General features: G+C 38.6%; 1 protein-coding gene across 11 annotated transcripts in view; it reads right to left on the reverse strand.

Moving 5' to 3' along the window:
- LOC138814042 (LIM domain only protein 7-like) overlaps window positions 1-16759 on the reverse strand; it is a 194081-nt gene that overhangs the window by 51040 nt on the left and 126282 nt on the right. For 5 of the 11 annotated variants that reach the window (XM_070002802.1, XM_070002803.1, XM_070002801.1 and 2 more), the window contains exons 5-10: window positions 13397-13427; window positions 12282-12395; window positions 6621-6819; window positions 2547-2799; window positions 1327-1608; window positions 729-926 (exon numbers count right to left, since the gene is read on the reverse strand). In XM_070002802.1, the coding sequence (XP_069858903.1) occupies window positions 729-926; window positions 1327-1608; window positions 2547-2799; window positions 6621-6819; window positions 12282-12395; window positions 13397-13427 (1077 nt within the window). The remainder of the gene's footprint in view (window positions 1-728; window positions 927-1326; window positions 1609-2546; window positions 2800-6620; window positions 6820-12281; window positions 12396-13396; window positions 13428-16759) is intronic. The other 6 variants (XM_070002805.1, XM_070002807.1, XM_070002809.1 and 3 more) reach the window with 4 other exon arrangements.

The raw sequence follows: 16759 nt of genomic DNA on the forward strand, positions 1-16759 counted from the left end.
TGTGCAAAAAAAAAAGAGTACCAAAAAAAAAAGGTTAAATTGCTCTAAAGTTTTAAAAATAGAACCTGGGGCCTGGCGCTGGTGGCTCACGCCTATAATCCTAGCTACCCAGGAGGCTGAGATGTGAGCATTACAATTCAAAACCAGCCCAGGCAGGAAAGTCTGTGAGACTCTTATCTCCAATTAACCACCAGAAAACCTTAAGTGGCACTGTGGCTCAAGTGGTGGACACTCACCTTGAGCTGAAGAGCTAAGGGACATCACCCAGGCCCAGAGTGCAAGCCCCATGACTGACAAAAAAAAAAAAAAAATAGAACCTGGGGAATTTTCTTCACATTCTCCCAGATTTGTCCTTCCCTGTCTCTTCCCTAGAAATTATTTCTTTTCTTTAGATCCACAAATACAACACAACTGTAAAATTAGTAATTCTTCTCAAAAAGCCTATGTTGCACTGGCTTTCTAAAAGAACAGGCACATGTAAATATACATTGCCGGGCAACATTATTTTTTGTACAAGTAAACAACATTGAGTCCTGCGGACTCTGAAGCTTATACTCTCACGCAAAAAGTGGTGTGTTACACGTTACGCTTTGGTACTCAGTCTATCAAGTTAAGGTTCTATGATCCAACACAGTCAGCCTCAGATTAAAGGAGCAGCAGAAGCGGGTGGAGTGGGGAATCTGAGCTCAGATCCCAAGCAGGCAGCTAGCTCATGCAGGCACGGGCACCTGTGCTCAGATGAGGCAGCCCTGGTCCTGCCGGCTGCGTGGGTATCCCGTGACTTTAAGGCCCATTTGGTGGCTAGTTCCAGCAAGAGTGACGGTCTTGGGCGGTTGTCTAACCTACGCTCTGCTTTCTGTATTCTATTAAAAATGATGGAGCTTCTGTCAGAGCCTGATTCCTCTTCCTCTGAGTCTGAATTTCTTCTACCGTGAAGTGACAGGGAGAAAGGAGGAACAGAAGGAGACAAGGAATTGAAGAATGAAACTTCTAAAACCAATTAAGCTATGGCTGCCTACACAGAAACAGGCTTTCTAAGATCCAGATTCTAAGGTGACAAAAGTTTGCTGCTTATACACTCTTTCTGTGTAGCCCAGGCTTAGCCTGGAACTCATGATCCAACTGCCTCAGCCTTGTGGATAATGGGATTTGGTGTGCACCACCATATCAAGCTCTGAAGCTTATTAACGATGTTTATTTCAATTTTAGAAATCTCATAGATGGTCAATGTGAAAGCCTCTATCACTCAATAAAAATGCACATAGAATGCACCAGGCCAAGGTATGGGATGAATTCTGGGAAAACAGAATCATGCATAAAACAAACCTGAATCCCTGAAATTCTTTATACCATGGTTTATAATTCTCCCTTTTTATTCTTTTCCAGCTCACATCTTCTGGGGTCCAACATTTAGGAAGAAACTGATCAAAAGAATTCCCTGGGTTTGGCATGACTGGACTTAGCCTTCGCAGATACAGATCATCCTTGACAATGTTGGGTAGACTTGTGATCCTTTCTTCTTCCTCTTCCAAATAACAAGAGGAGATTGATGTCTCTCGGATTGTTGGCCATTTCTCCACCTTGGTGCCCCAAGTTTTCCTCTGGTGACTGTTCAAAACATCCAACCAGGTTAAGGTAACTGTGTGAGCAATTTGTGACCCAGAACACAAAAAGCATGCATTCTGCCTCACAAAGTTTACACCACAGCAAATGAACACGTGTTTTTATCACCACGGGTCCTAGAACCATTAAAGCAGTACTTTGGTTTAGTTACAGGAATGGCCAGGTACACATGGCCAAGGACACTGAATTGGAAGCTGTGTTAAAAGAAAGGCAAATTCCAAACCAATTGGGTGTTACTTTCTGAATTCCATCAGTAACATGATAGACATTCAGATCCGAGACATATATATTTCTGACAAATCTGTCTCTAACCTCAGTGTGGGTAGCCCAGTGGCCAATGTGTCAGGATAAAATATTTGCAGATAAGAGTTGGAACAGGTAGTTTTTGAGACAAAACTCTCAAGTCTCTTTTTCACTTGGAATCTACGATTGGCTAAGTCATCCGAAATCACGTCAGGCAGCCTTCGTTCATCATCAGTGTCAGAATCACTCTCTGAAGCACACACCTCCTTACAGGAAGTTGGATTTGAAAAACAAGCCTCTGCGCGGCTAATTTGTTGAGAACTAAAAGGATTCTTTTCCTGTCCACTAAGATCAACCAAAAAAAAAAGGAAAACAATAGAAGAAAACACGACATAACTCACAATACACGGTATCAGTCATCCAGCAAACTAAAAACTACCAATAAACTTTCAGCCATGCATCTAAAAGAAGACTTAGAAAATTATACACCAATGCTCTAAAACAGAACAAGTATTTTCGAGGTAAGTATGACTAAAAATAGGGATGAGAGAAAAATTCTCATTGGTGAAATTCATTACTTACAAAATACATTCCAAAAGCTGTTCTTTTTGCCTTATTTCCATACCCCCATCAAATTCACATAGCATATAGAACCCCAAAATCACATCTCATCCCAGTACCTTGAGAATGTTCCATCTGCTTCTGTATAGACCGGGCTTGCCCAGCTCCTTCGGTTATCCTCATTTTTGTCTGGCTTCTTCTTCCTCAAGGGTGCCGGGACATAGGATGCCTGTCTACTTTTGTTGGGTAAAAACCGATTGAATGGTAAAGCACACTTTGGTTCAATAGCCGAAATCCTTCGATAGGACATGTCATCTTTGTTATAGTCCTGCATTCTGAATGTCAATTCTGAATCTGTGTCACTTTCACAACCTAAAATAAATAAATTAATCAATAAGCACAAGAATTTGCTGGGCCCTCCAAATTATTCTCCTAACTGCAAGTCCTCAACAGGTCTGCTTTGTCTCTTTCTCTGGAAAGCCTGTGCTGCTTTTGTGAGCTGTGGGGAATATTTTTAGAAATTTGTCGTGAAGTTGTGATAAGATCCATTAGGAGGAATTTGCTTTGCATGCTGGAGATGCATGCAGTACATTCTTTTGTTGTTGGACATTTGAAGCAGAGAAAGTCCCAGTTCACTGCTGAACCTCTGTTCTTCCCCATTGTCCTTGTCTTTGGGATGTTTCTTAAAATTAGTTCACATGATGAACAAATCTAGCAATCACCATAGATGCTTAAAATAACATACATAAGTAATTCTAGAGAAACTCTCGTTTCAAATGTAGCTATCCAATCTACCTGAGGAGAAAGATAAGACCCAAAAGGAGAAGTAGCCAAGTACCAGTTGTTCACATCTGTAATCCTAGTGTCTCAGGAGGCTGAGATCTGTGGATGGTGATTTCAAAGCCAACCCAGGCAGGAAAGTCCATGAGACTCTGACCACCAATTAACCATAAAAAGCTGCAAGTAGAGGTGTGGCTCAACTGGTAGAGAGCTAGCCTTAAGCAAAAAAAGTTCAGCTCAGGAACTCAGGAATAACACCCATGCCCAGGAATGGAGGGAGGGAGCGAGGGAGGGAGGAAGAGATAAAGGGAGAGAGAAAGGGGGAGAAAAGGGGGGAGGGAAAGAGAGAGGGAGAGAGAGAGAGAGAGAGAGAGAGAGAGAGGGAAGGAGAGAGAGAGAGAGAGAGAGACAGACAGACAGACAGACAGACAGACAGACAGACAGACAGACAGACAGACAGAGGAGTTAAAGACTAGACTGGGTGCCAGTGGCTCATGCCTATCATACTAACTACTCAGGAAGCTGAGATCTGAGGATTGCAGTTGGAAGCCAGCCTGGGTAGGGAAGGCTATGGGACACATATCTCAAATTAACTGCCAAAAGACCAGAAGTGAAGATGTGGCTCAAGTAGTAGTGTCAACCTTGAGCAAAAATATTAAGGAATAGCACTCAGGCCTTGAGTTTAAGTCCCATCACTGGTGCGAATGTGCACACACATACGTACGCACTCCACACAAAATGCGCAGGGGTTGGAGCAATCCTTATAAAGCAGCCTCCCAAAACAAAACAAGTCCACATGAGAGACAGATACATAGGATCATGTCTGAAGTCCTAAAGGAATCTCAATTCTTATGCCTAAGAATCCAGAACTCATGGCTTCTTCTAATGAATATGGAAATTATATTGAGAACCTTGTACTTTTTTATTCCAAAAGATAAAAACAAACTCAAAAGGAAACCCTTTGCAACCGACTAACCACTCAAGGACAGATACATACAAAGAGCAACATTACTCTTTCAAAAAGAAAGCCAGGCTGTTAAAAACATAGGAAATGAGCAGAGATAATCCTTCAGATCCAGTTGGGATCTGCTGTTCTCTTCTCTCTGTCTCTTGTGCATTTATTCATACAGTGTACGCTTGTTGCTTGCCTCTCACCAGACTACTCTCTGAGCCACACCATACCCAGCACCTGATTGTAGCCTCTCAGCAAGCTCAGCACCTGCAGGGTTAACCTGAGCTGAGTGTCTTACTCCACCCTCTTGCCTGGCAGGAATGTACAGTAAACAGTACTGGGAATAGCCCACAGGATGTGGTTTGTCATGCAGCTGTGACACAGGGACAAGAGGAGAAGGAAGAAAGAATAGACCAAGAGGATTACAAGTCAGTCTAGTGGGTTTCCTTTGCTTTTTTTTTTTTTTTTTAACCAACTCCTAAAAAGAAGTCATTTCTCTTATTTACAAAAAAAAAAAAAAAAAATCACCCAGGATTCTTGTCAAAATGAACATATAACATTTTAAAAGTAAACTGTTCAAATTTTGAATCTTTCAAGTTTGAAATTTGTTTTACCCTGGACAGTGCGCTACAGTTTTTATTTACTGTATTATTTTCTCTAGTTTTGTTTTGTTTTTGGTTTGGTTTGGTTTTGTGTCAGTCCTAGAGCTTGAACTGAAGGCCTGGACACTACACTTTAGCTTTTTCAATCATGACTAATATTCTATCACTGAAACTACAGTTTCTCTTCTGGCATTTTGGTAGTTCAGTGGAGACAAGAGTTTCATGTACTATTTTGCCTGGCCTGACTTCAAACCATGATCCTCAGATCTCTGCCTCTAGAATAGCTAGGGTGAGCCACCAGCACAAAACAACCTCCAAACTCTTTTACAAATATTTTCTGGGGACCAGAAAGCGATGTGACTATGGCCCTTGCTTGGGTTACACACACTTGGCCCCCAGCCCAGGTGCCTGAGGACTAGAATCCCATATCACTGCTACAGTCTACTGAATGGCTGAAATCTGCAAAGCCTACACTTTCTCTTATTCTTCATTAACAACATATAAATGTAAACAATGCATATGGTAGCTTCTTTAGTGAATAAAATAGTATGAGGGTTTGAGAATTTCAGTCTCTGTGTTTACAACTTTAATCACACAGATTAATTGTAAACTCAGATTTATTTCCCTAAAGCTGTGGCAATTGTCATTTGTGCTATGAAAATGTCAAGCTTAGAAAGCAAACATCCAACAAATGCAGTACTAATTATAAAAGTTAATGCTTCAACAGGCATTCACACCTTTAAAAACACTATTTAGGTTTCTTTAGGGTATTTGCTGATGTTTGAAGAGTTTTTCATCCTGAAAGTCTTAGTAGAAACATTTAAAAATATAATGACATATTTATTAGATGATTTCTTTGTTGCTTTGTATGTCCCTCCCCTACGGTATAACCCCTGCTTTCACTATATTTGATGTTGGTATGATTTGTGGAGGGGAAGGGAAAAAACAAATGGTGTAAATAGGGATTCAGGTGGACTCATTGCAACAATGAGATGTACAAATCGTTATGTTGAAAAACGAACTTTACAACATTTTCGTGGGGGGGGAGGGGGGAACCTGCGCGGGGAGGTTGGGGGAGATGGGAAGGGATGAGAAAATAAAAATTAAATTTAAAATATATATATATAATGATGCCCATAATAAACAAGCAAAGTAAAATCCCTACTATTCAAGCACAGTTCACAAGCAGAATTGACAATTTTCTGATGATGATGGTAGTGAAAGCACAGAAATATCAAGAAAAAAATTATTTCTTTCTGGTGCTAGCAGTCTAAAACCATGGCCATAGGAATGTTAGGTTAGATAAACATTCTGCCACTGAGCTACAACCCTAGCATTTCAACAAATTTTATTTGTGATTTCAATCTACTCAATCTGCTCACCTAGTAGCCATTGAAATAAGACCGATATTAAAATAATTGCTTTGAACAAAGGTTCCCTCGTCTCACTTTTTGTGTTAACAGATTTCTTTCATAAATGCTCTGTCTTGGGTTAGCTCAACAGAAGTCACTATGCTAGCATGTGACCCAATCCATCAAAAGCTTAGAGATAATTATTGAAATAGTTTTTCATTTAATGAGAGCTGAAAAAAAAATAATCTCTTTAGGAATAATAAGGTGGTCAAATAAAGTGGTCAAATCCCATCTAAAATTAGAAGGAAATACATGGAAACTATCTTCAATGTGAGGGAGACAACAATAAAGTAACTAACAATGGATTCCATAAGTCCTTGTTAAAATCCACTGAGAGTTGCAATTTTTGCCAAACTAGCTCTCATTACATTATTCTACTTTCTCTTATTCCCAACTTTCTCTGACTAGGCAAACCAAACTAAACTGAGAGCCAAAACTGCAACTCACCGTCCCGTCCCCCTCTCAGTGTGATATCTGAGGAGCAGCTGGTCAACGACCTGGAGCCCAAGGAGTCCAAACTCTCAAAGGAATCTTCCCTCTTATGTCTACCTGGAGGAGCCAGAAATTCTCCTCGGTCAGGACACCAGAAATCACTATAGCCACTGTCACGACCACTTCTGTTCAGGCAGCTGGAGTCTTCAAGTGCCTAAGGAGAACATTTGAATGGTGAGTATGTTAGGAGCAGTAGCTCAAGCCTGTAATCTTAGCTAAGTAGGAGGCAGAGATCAGGGGATCTCAGTGTGAGGCAGTCTGGCTAGGTACAGTTCCATGTGCCTATTATACCAGTGATTCAGGAAAGCACAACTAGGAGGATCACATTTCAGGTCAACCTAAGCATAAAAATGGGAGCCTAATTGAGCACCAGTGGCTTATATCTGTCATGGCGGGCTGAGATTGGCAGGCTCAAAGTTCTAAATCAACTCAAGCAGAATTGTCCATGAAACATCATCTCAGCAAAGGAAATCTGGACACTGTGGTATTTTTAAGTCATCCCAACAAACTATGGGAATCTTAAAATAGGGGAGTCACTGTCTAGGAACACACCTAGGAAGGAAGCAAGACCCTACCTCAAAAATAGCCAGCAAAGAATGGGGCTGGGTAAGATCTCAGTGGTGTAACACCTGCCCAGCAACAGTGAAGCCCTTAGTTTAAACTCCAGGACCACCAAAAAAGAAATAAGAATACTGTGTTATCATAAACCTCAAAAAGCCAGAAAATATATCTGGTTCAAAATAACAATAAGAGCATGTTCGATATTACTGAATGGAATAGTACGGTCAAATTTAAGAAAAAATAGTCTAATAAAATACAGTTTATTAAAACATCAAATGGCTAAAGTCAATAATTGTTTATAGTTTTCTGGCCAAATAAACATGAGAGAATCCAGGGAAAAAACCAAAAGTGTTCATTTAGACATCAAAAAAGAGCTTTGTCAGTAATACCATACAATTACAATATTATGCAATATTCTACAATATAATATTTACAGGAAATATTTAGAGTGACTTATGTTCAACAAAACCATAATGTTCATAATGTTAATGTCCTATAAACCCTCACAACTAAGTTTTGTTGTTTTTTTAAAGAGCAAGAACAATGGGTTTATGCATTATGGATTCATTTATTTTCACTAACTACAAAACTGGAATCTGAGGTGCTGGCAGGAAGGTTGCCTTTCTTTTCTTCTTTTCTTTTGGTGCTGGTCCTACTGTTCCTGAGCCTTTCTTTTTCAAGGCTAGTGTCCCACCACTTGAGCCACAGCTCCACTAGAGAAAAGACGTTCCTGCCCTGGCTAGCTTTGAACCAAAATTCTTGTATCTCAGCTTCCTGTGAAGCTTGTATTACAGGAGTGAGCTACTAGCACCCAGAATAACTGCCTTTCTTGACAAGTCAATTGAAACACACTCTTTGCTAATATATATAACATTTACTTTCCTTGGATCTAAGTATTTGTTTTGCTCATGTAAGAAATGCAAAAGCTGTTACCAATATGTTTGTAAGTTATACTCAAAATAAGCATTTTTAGTTACTAGTCGTCTGAAATTTAATGGCAACACTTAAGTGAAAGTGCTAATTTTCAAAGCTTAGTTAAGTAAAAATTAGCAGTGTAACTTTTAGGTGAGATTTCCTAAAACAGTTTAAAGAACCTAGGAATTACTAAAAACAAAATATAATATATAAACTGATTCGATCATTGTTCAAATTTTTTAAATCTATGAAAATTAAGTTGGGAGATTCAACAGACTAGGAAGTAAATCACATAATGAATAATAGGGAACAGTTATGAGATTTCCTGAAAATTTTTCAAAGGAAAAGAACTCTTAGGGGACTCACGCTAAATATTTCAAAGTGAGTTATATCTGAAATTTATCTTAAAATGGTTAAGTAAAAATCACAGAACTGAGTGCCAGTGACTCACATCTATAATCCTAGCTACTCAGAAGGCTGAGGTCTAAAGATCATGGTTCAAACCAGTAATAAATGTGAGAAACTGTTATCTCCAGGTTACCCACAAAAAGGCAGAAAGGGGGGAGGTGGGAACACAGCAATAGACCAGCTTGGCACACACACACAAAGCAAACAAGAAAATTTAAATTGAATCAGATCTCGATTGGATTTATTACTTTCTCAACTTTTCTTTATGCGTGATTTTGACATGGGAATAGGGCTGAAAATGTTCTCAATGAAAAATTAGCAGCTGTCTGAGGCACACATCTGACTCACACCAGATCCATCAATTCATGGTTCATATGTTGGGCCAGTGTTTGAAGTACCCATCAGGTCTAGTAGATTTAAGTAAGATTTCACATGCTTTATGTGCCAGGCATCCTGTCATTGGTGTTGACACTGCATCATGAAAATGTCTCTTCTACACCTGCTGTTCCCATGCAGATGGGGAGGCTAAGCCTATGGATGGCACAAACAAAATATGGATCCAAATGTAAGCCGATTACATTAACTCTTTCCAGTATCTTAAATTTATGACCCGCTGAGCTAACAGACAAGATGATTTTTCATATCATAAATGTTAAAAGTGATTAATGGCAGGCCACTTCAGTTGCAAAATAACCCTAGTCTATCCATGGAGCTTCCTTTGGGAACACCTTACATGACAAGTGTCCTAAAATGAGTTCCCTTAAACCTGACTCTAGTATAATAGTGTTTATAAAGGTTTTGTGGTTGTTTTGTGCCATTACTGGGCTTGAACTCAAGGATAGTACGCAGTCCCTTAGCTTTTAAGCTCAAGGCTAATGCTCTATCACCTAAGCTACAGTTCCACTTGTGGCTTTTTGGTGGTTAACTGAACATATGAGTCCCATGGACATTTCTGCCTAGGCTGGCTTTGAACTATAATACTCAGATCTTTTGTCCTGAAAAGCTAGGATTACAAGTATGAGCTACTGGTGCTTGGCAAAAAAAAAAAAACAAAAAAAACTTAATCACACACACAAGGTATATGTGTGTGTGTGTGTGTGTGTGTGTGTCCGCGCGCGCGCACACGCCAGGAGGGAGGGGGAGGGAGAGAGAGAGAGAGAGAGAGAGAGAGAGAGAGAGAGAGAGAGAGAGAGAGAGAGAGAGAGAGAGAGAGAGAGAGAGAGAGAGAGTGTATGTGTGTGTGTGTGTGTGTGTGTGTGTGTGTGTGTGTGTCCACGCGCACGCACCAGTAATGGGGCTTGAGCTTTCACTTAGATCTTTTGCTTAAGGCTAGTTCTCTAGCACTTGAAGCACTCCTCTTCAAAAACCAAGTATTTTTTTTAATCCATAGTTCAGATTAGCTATAGACATTATCTAGTTAAACTAGGAAAGGATGTTAAGCACAAAGATTTTTATTTTAATAAAATTGAAACCAAATCAGTAATATGTTCACACATGTCTCCCATACAAATCCCTACCTGGCAATATTAGAATAGCAGAATCACAAGAGATAGGTTTATTTGTTGGGTGGGTGGGAGGTGAGGAGAGCTTAATCATTCTTTTTTTTCTTTTTTTTTTTTTCCTCCTGGTCCTGGGGCTTGAACTCTGGGCCTCAGCATTGTCCCTGATATTCCTTTGCTCAAAGCTAGCACGGCTTTTTCTGAGTGGTTAGTTGGAAATGAGAATCTCACAAACTTTCCTATCCCCAGGAGGCTTTAAACTTCAATCCTCCAAACTCAGCCTTCTGTTTAGCTAGGATTTCAGGCATAAGCTACCAGTTACCCAGCCCAAAGGTTCTTTCTGCACACTGACCTTGATTCAGGGGACAGTCATGGCCTTTATAAGGTCATTCCTAATACAATCTTTTGTATTGAGATTATTCAGCCTGACTCACAGTTATAAAATGACTCAAAGGCCATAAAGAGAACGAGTCCATGAGGCAAAGCCCCACATCATTTTTCCCTAAATGGTTTCCTAGCTGACACCACCATAAAGCAAGGTTCTCCTGGGCCCTGAGTTTACCCTCCTTCAGGGCAGGGTCAGCGAACTCTGATGACTGTGTTCTGTGAGGTTCAGTCACTCACTCAAAGTGAGTGTTTGCTCAACTTCTAGGTCAGAATGCATGTACTGTACTATCTTCTCTCCACCAAGACAAGACTGATACAAAGAATCTATTACAGTGCTGTCAATTCTTTAATTCAAAAAAAGGAAGCTTTTTGGCTCTAGAATCTCATCTCACTACCATATTATCTGTCTAGGATCAGACAAAATGATTTTTTTAAACTTTTAAAGAGAAGGATTGATGTACGGCAGGGGTTATATTCATCATGACCTGAAATTTCTAAGATCCAACTGTAATTATCATTTACATCCTTACAGTGTGTCAGAAATGAATACTGAACATCTTGTTGGCATTTAATCTTCAGAAAAAATCCCCTAAAATAGGCATGGTGGACCTAGTCTATAATCCCAGCCTTCAGGAAACCAAGGCAAGAAAATATCAAGCTTAGAGCAAGCCTGGGCTCCCTAGCAAGACCCTAAAAATATTCATTAACTAATTAATTAATTAAAATAGCAACCACTGTTAATTATATGTTGTTTTGTCATTCTAAATATGTAAGTCTGTGTGTGCTTCTGAGCCTTGTAAATTGGCCCTGAGGAATAAATATCCCCCACAGAGAAATTGGCTTTCACATAGGGTTTCACATGTGAAGATCTGTAAGAACTATGGTCAGTCTGGAACATAGCTCCTCCCAGATAGTCTTTAAGCATTCAAAAGGCTGTTATTTTGATTCCAGGATTTGAAGGAATCAAAATGTATATAGAAACAAGGAGTCTAACATTATCACTGTTTACTTAGCATTCACTACTCTTGAGGAAACAAAATCAGTATCATGTCATTGGAAGGAAGACATGACTCATGACAAGAACATATTAATATGAGGAAACTGAGTAACTTTCATAAATTTGAATAGCCCCCAGAACTGCCTTTTAATTGCAGGTCGAGTTCAGAATGAGTAGAAACAGTTAAGTTATATGGTATGTAATTTCAAGAAGGAAATTAATGTATCATCAAATTACCTAAAACTAAGGGATAAATATCATCATGCATAGCCACTCTTGCCTATAATCCCAGCTACATACTTGGGAAGCAAAGACTTGGGAGGATCCTGGTGCAATGCTAGCCCAGGAAAATAGTTGGTAAGAACCAACCTCATCCAACAATCACGTTGTGGGGAGTACATTTGTGGGAGCATGGAGGTAGGAAAACTGAAGTTCAAGGCTAGTCCTGGCACAAAGCAGGAGGCCCAATCTAAAAAATATCTAATGCAAAAATGGCTAGGGTGTGGTTCAAATGGTAAAGGACAAGCCTAGCAAATGTGAGGCCCTTATTAAAACTTCAGTCCTACACCCCCCCCAAAAAAAGGGGAAAAAAAGGTAGGAAAGGGAGGAGGGGGAGGAAGAGGAGGAGGAGTTGCTATCCATGAAAAAGTGCTCTGGAACAGACTAACTCATTTATTAATTGTAACATCTAAAGCCAGCAAAAATGTAACAATCCTGCCTACCCAGTCCAGTGCAAAAAAAAGATAGTCAAAACTGCCATATTCATTCCAGATGGAAAGAAAGAAGAGAAGACAATGAGAAATTAATATTAGTTACAGTAGTCACCTTATACAAGTGTAATTTCCTTACCTTAGTCAAAGCTTGTCCTAAAAGATTCTCAAATGCTTTCAAATTAAGATAGGGACCATGATAGCAGGGATTACTTTGTGCTTTTCTTCCCAGCCAGTACAAGGTTATCAAAACCTTAAAAAGAAAAAAAATAGCATAAACAACATCAGTTGGTTTAGTAACTAATTCCAGCTTCAAATGCAGGTGATATATATATATATATATATATATATATATATATATATATATATATATATATATGTACATATGATAACTCATATACTACTTTGTGATTGAAAGGCAGTCTTTTATATTTACTAAAGAACAGTCATTAGAAATCTTAATCATTCTTGCCAGGTTTTCTTGTTTCTGAACAAGTTCTCAGGTCAAAAAGCTCAGACTAGGCACCACTGGCTTATGCCTATAAACCTAGCTACTCAGGAGGCTAAAAATCTGTGGATCACAATTCAAAGACAACCAGGCAGGGCAGTCTATGAGACTCTTATCTTCACTTAGGCAGCTAAACTGGAGTTATGGCTCAAGTGGTAGAATGCTAGCCTTGAGCAAAAAGTTTCAAAGACAGTATTCAGTCTGTAAGTTCAAGCCCCAGTACCAAACCAAAGACAAGAGAGAGGGGTGGGGGAGAGAAATGATGCTTTGGCTCAAAGTGATAAAGTACTAGTCTCGAGCACAAAAGCTCAGGGATAGTGCCCAGTCCCTGAATTCAAGTACCAGGACGGGCACAAAAAAATAACTAAAACCAAAGCTTTCTATTAGACATTCTTCTATCTATATGTTAAACACATTATGAGTCTAGGGTAAACAATGACCTAGACTTCTTAAATATTCAGTGTTTTCCTTTTAAGTCCAACCTGAATGTTTCCTACATGTTCACCTTAAAGTCCTAAAATGAGTTTGCCTTCCCCACAAAGTAAAATAACCCCCAACTTCATAAAGGTCATTTATCATTTTATACCACATGTAAGTGTATTTAGAATTTCTGGCTGGTTGATTCCTAGGCAAAATATTATTTTTAAAAAACATACAAGATACTAAGTATAATTTTTTATCTAATTCTTACAAAAAGGAAAAGAAAAAAATTGGTTTAGTGTTTCATCAAAGTAAATATATCTTACATTTTTCACTCTCCTATCAGTCTCTTCTTGCCTGTAAAGAAAAAGAAAATATCTATTAGGCAATGTCCATGGACTTTCCATTATTAGCTGAAAACTCCTTTTTATTTTAAGGCTCTATGATAAGGTTCCAGAACAAATGATAATTTTTCCATAGCCACTGATACAATTAAATATATTGGTCACTCTCTACCAAAAAAAAAAAAAAAAGGTAATTTTTGATGCATTTTATCTATTATAGTCTGACACTTTAAAAAGTAATTCATTGACAGTTTGTTCCAGGAAAATTAGAATGTGTTTGTGACTTTAACTGAGCATCACTGTCCCACAATACTGTGAAATTTGGGAAATTATGTAATCACTTAATCACAATAAAAAAAAATTTAAGTAATTCATTTTAAGCACTGCTTAACCCCAATTGGCAGTTTAAAAACAAAATCAGTCTGTGTTCATGATAGGAAATTTAAGATGCACGAAAAAAATCTTTAAAAAGAGGATAAAAACATTTTGCACTGACTTTTCCTCCCATTGTTCACGAGGGGTATTGTCCAAGTTTCCAAGAGATTCCTGTTCAGAGACCATGACTCCACAGAAGTTGAAAAGCTCAGTTTTTAAAAATATAGCCATGTAAAAAAATAAATAAAAATATAGCCATGTAAACTGAGCTTTTGTTATTTTGTCTCCAATTAAGGAGCAAAAAGCTAGAAGTGAAGGTATGGCTCAAATAGTAGCACACCTGCTTTAAGAGATAAAAAAGTGTGAGTACAAGTTCAAGCCCCTACCTACCAAAATAACCATGAACCTCCACCTGAAGAAACTGCACAATGTTACAAGACTCATCGAACTCTTGCTTGCCTGTACAATATTTATAGAACAAGCTGAGAGACAGATGTCACCTGATGTTGAAGAGCCAATAGTATGCCATTTGTACAAAGACATAGGTCACATTATGAATGTTTTACATCGTGATACACACACCATCAGTGAACAAATGGCCTCTAGAATGGTTTCTCAGCCTAACCAGAAGTGGTATAAAGAAAAATGTACACCATATACATACATACACATATTCCTTTTTTTTTTTTGTCAGTCGTGGGGCTTGAACTCTGGGCTTGGCGCTGTCCTTGCGCTCTTCAGCTTAAGGTGAGCGCTCTTCTGCTTGAGCCACAGCGCCACTTCCAGTTTTCTAGTTGTTTATTGGAGGAGATAAGAGTCTAACGGACTTTCCTGCCCAGGCTGGCTTTGAACAATGATACTTAGATCTCAGCCTCTTGAGTAGCTAGGATTATGGGCATGAGCCACCAGTGCCCAGCTACATATTCCTTTTTATAGTACAAACATAAACCAAAATGAACTTAAGAACAAGGTATACCTCCCACTCACTATTTTTTCTTTTTTTCAATCATGGGGCTTTTTTTCCCCCCCAGTCTGGGCCTGGGTGCTGTCCCTAAGCCTTTTAGCTCAAGGCAAGTGCTCTCCCATTTGAGCCACAGTACCACTTCCAGTTTTCTGGTGGTTATTTGGAGATAAGAGTCTCACGGACTTTCCTGCCCAGGCTGGCTTTGAACTACAATAATCAGATCTCAGCCTCCTAAGTAGCTAGGAATACATGTGTGAGCCATCAGCACCTGGCTTACCTCCTACTCACTCTCTAAAAGCATCTCACCAATAAAATTCACCAACTCTCACACTAGTGGGAAGTATGTAAATTTGTACATTTATATTCTTATCTCACTTGTATCTATTTAAGCTAAATATATTCATATTCTATGACCCAGGAATTCTATTCCTAGGTAAGGGGCTGCCAGCAGTGCTTATCTTTGTTTAGCTAGTCATAAACAAGAATATTTATAGCAACATTTAGATTAATACAAAAATCTGGATCATGTGCATAAGTCTGGAACAGTGGGAATGATTATGGAATATGTACATGATTAAATATAATAGAGCAAAAATGAGGATGAGCAACCTACAACTACATTCAACCATATGGTTCAGTCTCAGAAATGATGAGTAAAAAGAAAAGCTAAGCACAAGAGTACAGATTATATGAATGAAATGAAAGAAAGTATAAAAACATGCAAAACAAAGATGAGCTACAAATGAGGACAGCGATTATCTTTGTGGGAGAGAATCATAGATAGAAATCATGGGCATGCTAATCATTTGTATTTTTATCTAGAAGCTGGCTAACCTAACTCTGTTCAGTTCCTAAATAAATCTTTGAATTTTACATTTTTAAGTTTGTGATTTACAAAGTATTATATGTACTCTATAATCTATTATATAACATATTATATAATAGTACATATCAATAATTAGTATACATTATGTATAGTATGTGATATATTATATATAAATACATATACATATGTATATGTGTAAATATATAAATATGCATATTTGTACATGAATATGAATACATGTAAATATATTAATGTAAAGTTCATATAGGTTATCTATATTATATATGTCATATATATTATACATACTATAATTCAAAAAAGTAAAAATTTCACATGCAAAGGATTTCTTCAGTCAAAACTTATCTTCAGTAAAATGAAATCATCTTGTAAAACTTAATAGTTTTATTTTAGAAGTCATAAATCACACAGAAACTGACAATGATAAATAAGAGTGGTTAGATTAACAATCAACATATGTACCATAATATCAAGTTGCCTTAAACACACACACAAAAATCAATATTCAGTACAAAGCTGTACTGGTCCCACTTTCATAAGAACCTGAAATAGGACTTATTAATAAAGAAGCTCTCTTGAATCCCTGAGCTCCTTTCCACCACCCTCAATAAAGGCCAACACACTATCCTCTTTTGGTATCATGATATAGCAATCATTGGAAATACAAGCCTATTCTGTTAGACACAAGAGCAGTGACCTTGCCATTATTGCCCTTCATTCACTTTACATTCCCTTCTAAATATGAGCATTTACAACGTGCTTTTTGGACATGGTGATATATCAGCCAGCCAAATGAGTGCCCTATCACTCAAACATGACGTCAAGAATTCAAGTGGTCAATGATTTGTGGGAATAAAGAGCACTCTCCTCTCCTTTCTCTCTCTGCCTCTCACTCCTCCCTGTCTCCCTCCGTCTCTCACTTTTGTTCTCCTCGTCTCCCTGTCTTTCTCTCTCTGTCTCTGTCTCTCTGTCTCTCTCTCTCTCATCTCTCTGTCTCTATCTGTCTCTCTGTCTCTGTCTCTTTCTCAACATCACTGCTTGAAGTCAGGAAATAGGCAGCAACTGACCTGGAATAGCCAGCCACAGGGCACAACCCCAAGTCCTTTTAAATAGAACAGACCTGCGGGTAACAAGAGCTCTAGGAGCCTGCCAAGCTACTGCA

This window comes from Dipodomys merriami, unplaced genomic scaffold (assembly GCF_024711535.1).
Source record: "Dipodomys merriami isolate MVZ:Mamm:240054 unplaced genomic scaffold, mDipMer1.0.p SCAF_6, whole genome shotgun sequence".
Classification (NCBI taxonomy): Eukaryota; Metazoa; Chordata; class Mammalia; order Rodentia; family Heteromyidae; genus Dipodomys; species Dipodomys merriami.